This window comes from Moschus berezovskii, chromosome 4, assembly GCF_049115385.1.
Source record: "Moschus berezovskii isolate FMDL1 chromosome 4, NW_MosBer_1.0, whole genome shotgun sequence".
Taxonomy (NCBI): Eukaryota; Metazoa; Chordata; class Mammalia; order Artiodactyla; family Moschidae; genus Moschus; species Moschus berezovskii.
In genome coordinates, this window is record NC_142463.1 from 115,084,252 (window position 1) to 115,097,166 (window position 12,915).

A 12,915-nucleotide genomic window follows, 5' to 3' on the forward strand; every position below is an offset into this window, starting at 1 on the left:
GAGGGCACTATTTTTACAAAATAAAGCAGTGGACCTGGTGCCCTGACTCTGAACACAGAGTGCAGCCTTTAAAAAGCTACAGTGCCAGATGTCCTGAGATCTGGGATGTTCAGCTCAATTCCAACAAGACAGAGCTGGAACGGGGCTGGAACAGAGCGGTGTGGAGTTTCCCTGATGTAACCCTAACACTTGTCAACTGAACAAAGACAAAGACTTGTCCTTCCCTAGGTGTGCTCTCCACCCAGGGACCTCTTTCGCACATAGGTTCCCACAGGCTTCACGCTCCTGATCTGATTCTACCTCCTTTCCTGTAGACTTTGGTTACAAAGACGGCGGGGTTGCCCATGTACCAGGCATCTTGCCTTTCACTCAGGTCATCTCTCTCCTCAAATACAACCAGGTTGGCCATCTGTGGGGTACCATTTGAAGATGACATCCTACTCAACACCGACACCCTGTCCCTCCTTCTGGAGGATGTTATTTATTGTTTTTGTAAGGGTCCTAGAGGTGTGCCTGTGACTCTGTCTCCAAACATCACCTCTCCCCACTGCTCCAAACAATCTGAAAAGCTAGTAAGTAGCACCATACACACACACACACACACACACACACACACACACACCCCAGCCTGCCAAAGGTCAGAGGTCACTAACTTGACCCACTGCTTCTCAAAGGTGCCCTTATGCCCTGCCCTGTCCAAGGGACTTCAGAAGGGCTCAGGCAACAAACCAAAGCCCCACTCTGAGTGGCCCTTGCATGGGGAATCCCTGATTTGGGTGAGATGAAGCCCACAAGCCTACCGCAGGTGCAACTCACTGGTTCATTTGACTTTGAGATAAAATATTTTTGAAAGAGAAGAAAAACAGAACTAACACTTCCTGTGAGCCCTTGGATGCCAAGTGCGAGGCTAGGACCTCACAGACACGCCGGGCTGTAAACCTAAGTGCAAAGAGACACTAGATCCCCGGGTGGGGGTAAATATGGAGATCCAGGGGTAAATATGCAATCACAAAAAGCATAAGTGAGAGGAGACCCCTGCGGCAACATTGCAGAAAGTCCTCAGAAGTTGGGAACCGCTCTCCTCCGGAGATGTATTGCTTTTATCATTAACAAAGCTCTTCCAGAAACTCCAACTTGAGGATCCTGAATTTGAACCACTTAGTCCCAGAAAAGCAGAGTGACCTCTGAGCATGAAGTGTGTCCATAAGTACATTGAAGGAGCTACCTTTGCCATAGGGTGTGCACCCAGAAATTCTAAGGTTATTTCCAATAACCCAAGGCTCCAACACCTACCCTCTGTCCCGTCTCGCTTATCCCTCAGGGACCACAATCCCCAGCCAGATGGGAGGGGGATGAGGATTGGGACAGCACTTGTCCACCTCCTCGGCTCAGCACCGTATTACATTTCCAATCGCGATCGACCCCATTCCTTATTTCTCTTTTGGATCCCCCTCCGGACTTCCCTAACTTCTTCTACGGCTGTCATCCCTGTTCCTGGACCTCCTGACCTCCACACCCACCTTCTCTCCCCCTCCCAGATCCTCATCCCTTCCCCCCACCCCCCCCACCCCTGCTCAGAACCCCAACACAATTGAAAACACGTGAGGTCCCCATCCGAGGTTCTCCTCCACACCCGGGACCTCACCATCTCAGCCGCACGCTGCAGCCCACGACACCACTTCCGCGCAGGGTGTTGACGCGTTACCATAGTAACCAAGCACGCGCGCGCCTCGGTCCAGGCCCCGCCCCCGGCGCGGCCCGGCCCCGCCTCTCCGCTCTTTTGGCGGAGGGGCGGGCGCAGTGGCTTCAGGAACACGAGCCTGTGCCTGAGTCCATTCCCGCCGGCGCAGAAGCAGGACACCGTATCTGTGAAAGAATGACCCTCTCTGGAGCGACCCGCTCTTCACTTTGCTTTGGCTGAACTCTTAGGTCAAGATCCAAATTGTCAAGGGCCTAGCATGGGTCAGGGTCTAACTGCTGCCAGCCCCTCCAGGAGCCAGGCCAGGGTTCACGATTTACCCCCTATTCCCCGTTTAGGTTACCATGGTTACCGTTGCCCCAGTGTGAGGAGCCAAGCCAAACCCTGATGAGAATTTAGTCTGCAGAGAAGCATGCAGGATCCCCCGAAACAACTTTCAAAACAGCAGAGTCTGGTTTGACCAAAGAAGGGACTTCAGCAGTGAGGATATGTACGTAGTTTAAGGAGCAGTTCCTTAAAATGTTGACCTCAGACCTCCAGCTCAGAATTACCTGGGAGAGTCTATTCAAAATAAAATGTAGACTCTACCAGACTCCGAGAAGGCAATGGCACCCCACTCCAGTACTCTTGCCTGGAAAATCCCATGGACGGAGGAGCCTGGAGGGCTGCAGTCCGTGGGGTCGCTGAGGGTCGGACACGACTGAGCGACTTCACTTTCAATTTTCACTTACACACATTGGAGAAGGAAATGGCAACCCACTCCAGTGTTCTTGCCTGGAAAATCCCAGGGACGGGGGAGCCTCGTGAGCTGCCGTCTATGGAGTGGCACAGAGTCGGAGACGACTGAAGTGACTTAGCAGCTACCAGACTATCTGAAATCGAAATCTATGGACCTGGCTTTAGGAAACCTGCCTTTTAACGCTTCCGGGTTTGTATGTACTGTTCTGGAAAGCTTTTTAGAAGTTTTACAGTTTTCGCAGTTTGGTTTGGCACCTCTGCCTCCCAATCTGCCTGCAATGCAGGAGACCCCTGTTCGTTTCCCGGGTCGGGAAGATTCCTTGGAGACGGAAACGGCAACCCACTCCAGTATTCTTGCCTAGAGAATCCCATGGACAGAGAAGCCTGGCAGGCTACTGTGCATAGGGTTGCAAGAGTAGGACAGGATTTAGTGACTAAACCCTACCCCCTTCCAACCTGCAGTGAAAGAACTGAACTAGTCCCCCCAGCCATACCTACTCCAAGCCTCAAAAAAACCTTTCCACCCGACCAAGTACTGATAAACTGAACCCCTGGACCAAAAAGAAGCGGTGACTGCGGTCCTATCATCTGCTTCCCCACCCCTAGACAGCTCTCCACAGCCCACCTTTCTGGAGTTTACTCCACACTGACTTTTGTGTTGCAGAGCCAATCACCGCCTCCTGTGACACACTCGAGGCTGAAGGATTGGCCATGGAGTTAGGATTGCAGAGGGCTGTTTACAAGCTTCAGGGGAGTCGGGGAAGGGAAGCCAGGTCACCCCCAGCTGTTTTTAACTCCGGCAAGCTTCACATTCCTTCCCCAGATTTCGCAGCCTTAGCTCCTTTGGGATCCTCCGCACAAATTGAGGGAGTGGGGCAGGCAGAGTGTTGGAGGTGAGATCAGAGGGAGGGGGAGGCAAGAGTAGCTATCCTCCCAGGGACAGTCCTCCCAGCTCAAGGGGTGGTGGGGGAAGGGTTTGGGCTTTCCTATCGCTGGCACCCTTCCTTCCCCAGCCTCTTCCCTGGAGCCCAGAGAGGAAGGAAGATGAAGTAAGCAGTCCCCTGTGGATTGGATACTTCCTGTACGTTTTCCACCCAGTTCTCACAGCCACATCTATATGGAGGTAGTTATTATCCCCATCACCAAAGAGGAGACTAAGGCCAAGAGAGATAACTGTCCGAACTCAAAAGTTAGTGTTCTTTTCTCAACCCAGGCTGCCTGAGGAAAAGGTATGAGGTTGACTCAGGAAGAAGGGGGACGAAAGAATCCAGGGTAAAGGAATTGCCTCCCAGGCTTTTGTCCCTGGTGGCTCAGACGGTAAAGAATCTGCCCGCAATGCAGGAGATGCCGGTTGGATCCCTGGGTCAGGAAGATCCCCTGGAGGAGAAATGGCAACCCACTCCAGTATTCTTACCTGGAGAATCCCATGGATAGAGGAGCCTGGTGGACCACAGTTCGTGGGGTCACAGAGCGTCGGACATAACTGAAGCGACTTAGCATGAACGCAGTTTCAAAAGAAAGTTGAGAGAATTCCTTGGTATTCCAGTGATTCAGACTCGGAGTTTCCACTGAAGGGGCATGATTTGATTACTGGTCTGGGAACTAAGATCCTGCGTGCCACACAGCCCAGTCAAAAAAAAAATTGGTTGAAAATGGACAGAGGATCTGAATCAATGTTTTTCCAGAGAAAACATAGAACAGCCAACAGGTACATGAAAAGGTGCTCAATATCACCATCAGGAAAATGCAAATCAAAACCACAATGAGATATCACCTCACACATGTTAGAATGGCTGTTATCAAAAAGACAAGAGCTAGTAAAGCAATTATCCGCCAATAAAAAATAATTAAGAAAAAAAGACAAGAGACAATAAGTGTTGCTGGGGATATGGAGAAAAGGGAATCCTTGTTCACTGTAGCTGGGAATGGAAATTGGTACAGCCTCTTTGGAAAACAGTATAGAGGTTCCTCAAAAAATTAAAAATGGAACTACTATATGACCCAACAATTCCACTTATGAGTATTTATCCAAAGGAAATGAAAACACTACTTAAAAGGATATATGAACCCCATGTTCACTACAGCAAAAGCCAAGACATGGGAGCAACCTAAATATCCATCAGTGTATAAAGAAAATATGGTGTGTGAATATATACAATGGAATATTATTCAATTGTTTTTTTAAAAAAAAAGACTGAAATCTTGCTGTTTGCAACAACATGGGTAGTCCTTGAGGGCATCATGCTAAGTGAAATAAGTCAAATAGAGAAAAATAAATACAATATGGTATCACTTATATGTGAAATCTAAAAAATAGAGAATTCATAGGTACAGAGAACAGACTGGAGACTGCCAGAGGCAGAATAGGGGGTAAAAAAACACAAACTTCCAGTTATAAGGCCTGGGACTTCCCTGGCAGTCCAGTGGTCAAGACTCCCCATTTCCACTGCAGGGGGCATGGGTTCCACCCCTGATTGGGAAACTAAGATCCCGTGCGCCATGCCGCATGCCAGAAAAATAATAAAAGTCCTGGAGACACAATGTACAGCATGGTGTCTACCGTTAGTAACACTGTATATTTGAAAGTTGCAGATCTGAAAAGTTCTCATCCTAGGAAAAAAATTATAACTATACATGGTGATGAATTATTGTGGTGATAATTTCACGATACATACAAATATGGAATTGCTGTAGTGTACTCCTGAAACTAATACAGAGTTATATGTTAATTATATCTCAATAAAAGAAATTAATGGATTTATGAACAGAATAAAAATGAACCATGAAATCAGTAGAAATTATTTTGAAATTGAGAAGCAAATTGAAACAAAAATTTTAAGATTATCAAAAAAGGTAATCCAATAAATGTTAGTTGCTCAGTTGTCCAACTCTTTGTGACCCCATGGACTGTAGCCCACCAGGCTCCTCTGTCCTTGGGAGTCTCCAGGCAAGAATACCGGAGCGGTTAGCCATTCTCTTCTCCAGGGAATCTTTCCAACCCAGGAATCAAACCTGGGTCTCCTCCATTGCAGGCAGATTCTTCACCTTCTGAGTCACCTGAGAAGCCCCAATTCAATAAGAGGAACAGAAAAAGTTTTGAACAGAATAAACAAGTGCTTGGATTGTTTAATAATCCAACTAACCAGGAGGGAAAATCACATGAATATATTGGTGAAATATTAAATTTCTTGTTGGTTTGACATAAAAGATTGACACTGATGGAGACTGCATAAAATTCACATTAGTACACTAAAATGAGATATGACAATCTGGTCAATGAGTGCCATCAACTCGAAGAATATTTAAGATTACTTACTGAACAATCTCCTCAAATCCTACAACTCATATAAGAAATTTCACAGATTTCTCAAATTTGACAGCAATCATAAAACTGATACAACAAGAAACTGAAATGAATGAAACATTCTAATCTGTCTATAATAAAAGGGCTCATCAAAATCATGCCAGAGGAAAAACTGGTAGGTCTTGGCTGAGCTACCAGGGAAGCCCATTCTCTATAAAAAGTAATATTAATATTATAAAGTCATTGACATGTGGAGAGACAAAAAATAAGCAGCCAAAAAAGGTAAAGGAGAAAACTCTTTTACACTTGCTTCAGGCAGCGAATTTGTTGACTTAAAAAAGTGTACAACGTGAGAATTGTGACTTAAGTTTTACTGGGGGCAAAATGAGGACTGCAGCCAGGAGACAGCACCCCAGATAACTCAGAGAGACTGCTCCAAAGAGGAAGAGGGAAGGTCGTATGCATGTGATCTTGGTAAAGGAGGAATACAGGCAATCAAGCCCGTTTATTTTTTGGAAAGGTTCTGCTAGTCTCCTGAAGCTTCTGCTAGTCACAAGAAACAGTCGTCACTATGATAAGGATTTTAGTGTTTTTCTAGATATGAGGAGATAGAAGTGGACTCAAGACCAATTTAGTCTAAAGACCTGTCCTACCAGTTTTCCAGGAGCACAGAGTGCCTCATTTCTGCTCTCCGCCCTAAACTCCTTCGGGGGGGTGTTGAGGGTCAGGAGCTGCAGGGGCACATGACTTAATCCTTGCAGAGGTGGATGGCAGGCACCCATGGCAAGAGTCAATTTGTGATTGAGAAATTCATAGGAATCTTATGTTATTATGTATCTTATTCTTATGTATTTTTAACCTTATGTATCTCATTCTTCCGGATGTCATAATGCTTACAGTATTTGCCAGATTTTTTTTAAAACGTATAATTTGTTGTGACTTACTATTCTAATTAAGTGTTTACTCCTCTAGTTAATTTTGTATCACTTTTCTTAAAAGGGGCTTCCAAGACTTCAGACCTCACAAAACCCAGCAGTTCTGCCCCTGATAAACTGGAGGCAACATTTCCCTTCTCAGCAAAACTTGGCTCAAATGCCCGACCATGTCCGATGGGACTGGGGCAGGCGCCCTTGCGCTCACCTCCCAACCTCAGCTGCTTTGCCAGCTCCTCCCTCTCTGCCCTCTTCCACCTTCTCCCCTGTGCCCTTCCTTTTCTTCCTCTCTTCTCTACTTGCTGTGCATCTTTGGAATTTCCCTCCTTCTTCTCCGACCCCCAAGCTCTCTATTCACTGTCCTCCTCTGCTCTGCCCCATCCAGCATTCTCATGCCCAGCAAGCCGGGGGTGAGAACAATGGGGGATGGCTGGCTGGCTGCAGTCGCCTGAGGAAGAGGGCAGGTCCGGATTCTCTGCTCAACCCTAGCCCCACCTCTGGCTGCCTGACCCTTCCTACCAAGTCGCCACTCCCAGTAAAGTCTGAGAGTAAACCCTGGATTGTTGGCTGGGAGCCCAGAGCTAAGAGATTTGCTGGGTGCCTCGGGGCTGGGAGCAAAGCCCAAGGCCTGGGCTGGCTCCCATAGCTCCTCCTCACCCCACAGGGCCTTGGGGTGCTGGGTTAGGCAGGCCCCACCCCCCATCCGGCTAGTCTCCTGAGATGCTCCCCGTGTTGGCTGAGGCAAGAGGGGTAAGAAGTTTGACTCTGTGATGAATCAGCACATTTAAATGGGAGGATCCTGGGAGACAGGACCCAGGGGAGCCATTTGGTTAAAATGAAAAGTCTGACCTCTCAGTGGAACATGTCTCCTGCCTAAGAGCATGAGAAAGGAGACTCTTTCTCTGTCTCGTTGAAATACATTTAGGAACCTGTACTTCTGAGCTCAGGGATCAGAGTTGGGGTAGTGAGGAGCAGGGCCACACGCGTTCAATGCGCAAAGAAGGTAGGGTTCTGCATTCCTGTAGAAGCTTTGTGTTCAGTGCATGGAGTTGCGGGTTAGCAGTGGTCTGTTACACTCCTGGTCTCTCTGAACTCCTTCGCTATATGCATGCATTCTGGCCTTTCTCCAGGACCCCACTTCCCTCCTCTGGACCTGCCTCCTATGGCAGCTTCTTCTCCGTTCTTAGGGGTAACACCTGCCTGTGAAGGGAGTTCTAGGAAGCTCACTCAGGTCTCGCTAAAGCAAGACTGTTTCCTAGGCTGTTGAGAGACCACAGTTCTATCTAGGGCAGCCTGGAGGGAGCTCTCCCCGTGACTTGTGCTCCCGAGGCAGCACAGGGAAGGATAGTAGTGACTAAGTTTTGGGAGCAGGACCAACAGAGTCTGACCCCCAGCACGGCTGCTTACAGCTGAGAGGCCTTGGGCGACCTGCCCAACCGCCCGAGTCTGGCTTCCTCATCTGCTGCTGCTGCTGCGAAGTCGCTTCAGTCTGTGCGACCCCACAGACAGCAGCCCACCAGGTTCCCCCGTCCCTGGGATTCTATGAGATGGATAATAGCCCAGAAGTGAGGGGCTGGGAAGGGCAAACCAGGTTCAAAAATCAGTTTGCATACTGCGTGGTGGCTTTCTTCCCTTTCCCTTTCCACAAAGCAGGGGGATACTGGGGGAGGAGGGAATGTCTTTTGTCCTCAGTGTCGTATAAACATGACCAGGAATCAGACTGTAAATCCTCTAAGTTGCAAGGAAGCCTGAGGGATTGTTCCACAACCCGTTTCTTCCTGGAATATTTGAACTCTCAAAATTGCATCAAGTCTTTCTAAAACAAAGTATGGCTTAAAACATAAATAAATACTTAATTACTTATTTTCCACGAGGAATTTACTGCCTTCCTGCTTTCTTCAAAACTCTGTTTCTCTTTCCCATTCTTAAAAACTGTCGTGCCTTCCTGCTACAGCCTGAGAGACCAGGCAAGGGACAGGGATAGGGGAGAGAGTTTGACAAGAAGAAATCTGGGGCCACGGAGAAAGACTGTGAGCACCAAGGCAAGAGTGGGGTGGAGTGAAACTGGGGGAAGGAGATGGTTAGGCTGAGGGTGCAAGTGAGAGCTGCCGGGCGAGCCTGTGGCTGGCTGGCGTCCCTGCGTCTAGAGAGGGAAGGAGGGATGAGCGGGTACAGGCCAGTAGGGCAATATCACCCTCTGATATTGGTGCCCTCCCCCCGTGGGCGGAACAGTGCCAGAGAGAGCCTCATGCTGGTCATCCCTCCCGATTCCCTTTACCTCCCTACCTGGCCACATTCCCCCTGGGCAGATAACTCTCAGGCCAAGAAGAAAGTCATCAATAAATCTGCAGCCTTCCCAGCTTCAAAAACCTCATCTCCACCCTCCTGCCTGCCCCACGTTCTTGGGTCAGCATTGCCCTGGTGCCCTGGACACGCCTCCACACGCCTGGCACCAGCTTCCCCTCCTACGTGACCAGCACGGCCTGGACTGGGTGGCGGACGCTGAGATAAGGCCAAGGAGGGGAAACCGCCAAAGCCAGGAAGTTACACAGCCTGGTTCCCCTGGCAACCCAGCCACAGTCACCAAACAGTACAGGGTGGGGGGGTGGAGACAACTCCAGTTCAAGGCACAGCCAGGGCTGGCTCAGACCTCAATTTTCTTGTTGGAGAAACTTCTCTCTCTCTGAATTTCCTAGGACAGTGCCGCTGCCTAAGAATTACAGGGGGAGCCAGTTTAAAATGTATATTCAGAGCACCACCCCCACTATCTTCACCGCAGATTCCTGGCCTAATAGGACTAACTAGAATTTGCACTTCCAACCAGTACCCCAGGGGATTTCAATCCTTAGAGGGTGGCAGGGTTGGGGGAGATCCTGGATGGGGCCTGAGGCATTCCAACCATCCTGTGTGTCTGCTGGACTCTCCAGTCCAGCCCCATCCCCAGGGATGCTTGACCTGGGTATTTTCAACACCTGGTGAGTGAGCAGCAGTCCAAACACCTGGATTCTAGTGCACGCAGGACCGATTCAAAACCACGAACCTGGGGTGAGCTCCTTCTGGGTCTGGCACTACTGTTTAGAGAGCCAGGAGCCATCTAAAGACACTTGAGGTGTGCTTTCTATCCTCAAAATCCCTGGGACCCTGGACCATAACTTACAGTCTCTAGGTTTCAGGTTCTCTCTTCTCCCCAAAGGGTATAAAAATATTCAAGCCTTCCCAACTGGTGACAAGGCTCCCTGTCCCCGGAATTCATAGATACGGAAGTGCCTTGAAAGCACAGCTCTCAGATATTGTCCTGGTGGTTGTGGTAGCTTTTCTTGCTGGAGGGAAATGCTAGGCTGTCAGTGGGCTCCAAAAAATATCAAGGAGGCTTGAGGACAGACATCCCGAGTTATCCTCCCAGGATAAGGGGCTGGGCCTTGAGGTCTCCCCATTAGTTCCTATTTATAGCTGCCAGTTCTGCCAGTTTTTCATTGGCCTTTGAGAGGTGGCTGCTGGAGAGTTGAACTTTCTGCTCTCTTCCTAAGCCTAACCTCTCCCTTCCTCATTGTGGCCCCAGCCTCCACCCACAGAAAAACCACAGTTCGTGCTGGCTGCAAGTGGACTCGCTCCCCAGTGTCAGCCACCAAGCCAGGGAGCACCATCATGGGGTGAGCAGTTAACTTGGACTTCATCTCCCAGTTCAGCCACCTGCTGGGTTCCGCAAGTTACTTTTATCCTCAGGTTCCCCATCTGTAAAATGGGAGAGAATAATATTCCATGTGTGTTAGTCGCTCAGTTGTATCCGACTCTTTGTGACCCCATGGACTCTAGCCCGCCAGGCTCTCCTGTTCATGGAATTCTCCAGGCAAGAAAACTGGAGTGGGTAGCCATTCCCTTTACCAGGTGATCTTCTCAACTCAGGGATTGAATTCAGGTCTCCTGCATTACAGGCATATTCTTTACCATCTGAGCCACCAGGGAAGCCCATAATATTTCGTGACCCAGATCCAGACACCATTTGCTTAGTGGCTGAAGCCAGAAGCCTGTCTTTCTGGCTCCCTCTCCGCTCTTCACTCTGCACAGAGTACTAAACAATTTTGAAATCCAGTCTCTTCTTTCCATCTTCACTGGCCCTCCTTCCCCAGCTGCTCTCACTTCTGTCTGGACTGCTGCAGTAGTCTCCTGGAGTCAACCTGTCTCACTCACTAGATAATTCTAGATAATTCTCTTCCTTTCCTAGGTCATTCTCTACCCTGCAGCCTAAGGAATTTGGCTAAATTAAAACCCAACTCTCATGTTTTCATCCTTCTGCTTAAAATCCTTCAGTGTCTCCCGCTTGCCCTTAATGAAAGGTCCAAAATTATTCATTGACATTGAAGCCCCTCTGATATTGTGCATTTCTCAGCACCCACCCCTTCCACCTCTAAACACGCCCATTCTACTGTCTGGCCCTGCACATTCCCATCTCCAGCTCATGCCCATGCTGCAGCCTGACTGAGAACACCACCCTCCCCATCACTACTGGCCTCTCTCTTATGCTTCTAATTATCTTTAAATCCTCAGCTCACACTTCACCTTCCAGAAATCTTCACTGATGGCCCTCCCTGTGAGGCTGTGCTAAGTCTCCTCCTCTGGCTTCTCACCTAGACTCCCCTTAGTGAGTAGTGAAGTAGTAGTGAAGTCGCTCAGTCGTGTCCGACTCTTTGCGACCCCATGGACTGTAGCCTACCAGGCTTCTCCGTCCATGGGATTCTCCAGGCAAGAGTACTGGAGTGGGTTGCCATCTCCTTCCCCTTAGCCCACCACAAATCCCCATTATATTACAACCAGCTCTCTGATCTTCTCGCTCCTCCCAGGGGGACACAGACTACACTTGCCTTGTTGACTGCTATATCCTCCACCACCCAGCAGATGCCTTGCCCTGAATAGGTGCTCAATGAATATTTTTTGAAATAGTGAAAGAACAAATATAATATACAAGTTAGATGCTTAGCACAGTGACCAGCAGAAAGACGGCTGTGAATCAGAGTCGCCATCACGAATGGGATGGTTCAGCCCCGCACGGAGCTCTCATGGAAGCAGAGCTCAAACTCAGCCCTGCCAACAATGGGGTGAAATGGTGTGACAGCCCCAGGGCCTGCGGCAACATTTGTGTGACCCCCTCCACACCCACCCTCCACCAGTGATGTTGATCTGTGCCGGTCCGATCCCTGGTTCTCACCCTGACTGGGACTTCTTAGCCCACCCCCATTCCATGCAGGAAAAGAACAGCACCTTCGCCTTCCACTGAAACTTGACTTCTCACCACAGAGCTAGTGACTACTCCTTTTTCTGGAGGAGCAACTCCCCCCAACAACCCGAACCAGCAGCCCCACTCCTCCGGACAGATCAGGGAGAGGATCCCTGAGACACAAAGCCTCAGCTCACCACGGTGTCACCACCAGCCTCCACTCCGGAAATGATCCAGGACCGTGGGAGTTTGGCCAGTGATCTTCCCAGAGAGCCCTACTGGCATTTCTCTAAAGGCACTTATTAGTGACTTTCTGAATTACCTTGGCTCGTCTCCGTGTTTTATCTCCCCTACAGGATTATGCACTTTTTGGGCAAAGAGATCATGTGTTAATAATCTTCATATCTGGCATAGGGTAGAACCCCAAAAACTGTTGAAGGGATGAATACATGAATGAAAAAATGGGTTATATATGAGTGTTTCCAGACAGAATTGCCCATTTTCCATGTTAAGATGAGATTTGTGGAGAAGGAAATGGCAACCCACTCCAGTATTCTTGCCTGGAAAAGTCCATGGACAGAGGAGCCTCGCGGCCTGCAGTCCATGGGGTTACATGACTGAGCATGCGTGCAGAGGGTGGAGAGAGATGGGTTGGTAGCAACAAACTGATAGAACTTAAAAAAAAAAGAAGATGAGATTTGTACTATTATTGAAGGCATTCCTCCTGACCCTTACGAGAACCCAGAGGCTAAAACACCTGGTCAAGAGGATCATTTTTCCTGGTTTAAACTAAATTTCTCTATGTGAAACTTCAGTACATTTGCTTTTAATCTACCTCCCCAGCCACTGGGACTAAAACTTGTTTCTTTGCAAGGAGCCAATTACTAATTTACCTCTAGGCTTCTCTTCAACAAATTTAATCCCAGGCCCTTTATTGCTCCCTGCCTGGGGCCCTGCTATCCAGTCCTTTCCCTGTTTCACCAACCCTTGGGCCTCTTGCCAGGCTCTCAGAGGCCTCCCTGGGTGGCGC

The 12,915-nt window shown here is 48.9% G+C and overlaps 1 protein-coding gene across 3 annotated transcripts in view; it reads right to left on the minus strand.

The window, feature by feature from the left end:
- CFAP45 (cilia and flagella associated protein 45) overlaps positions 1–12,915 on the minus strand; it is a 44,612-nt gene that overhangs the window by 28,621 nt on the left and 3,076 nt on the right. The window contains exon 1 of one of the 3 annotated variants that reach the window (XM_088835935.1): positions 1,646–1,723. The exons of 1 other annotated variant lie outside the window; for it this stretch is intronic. In XM_088835935.1, the coding sequence (XP_088692061.1) occupies positions 1,646–1,708 (63 nt within the window). In that variant the 5' untranslated portion in view covers positions 1,709–1,723. Of the gene's footprint in view, positions 1–1,645; positions 1,724–12,915 lie in introns of those variants that run through there. One more of the 3 variants, XM_055401978.2, reaches the window with a different exon arrangement.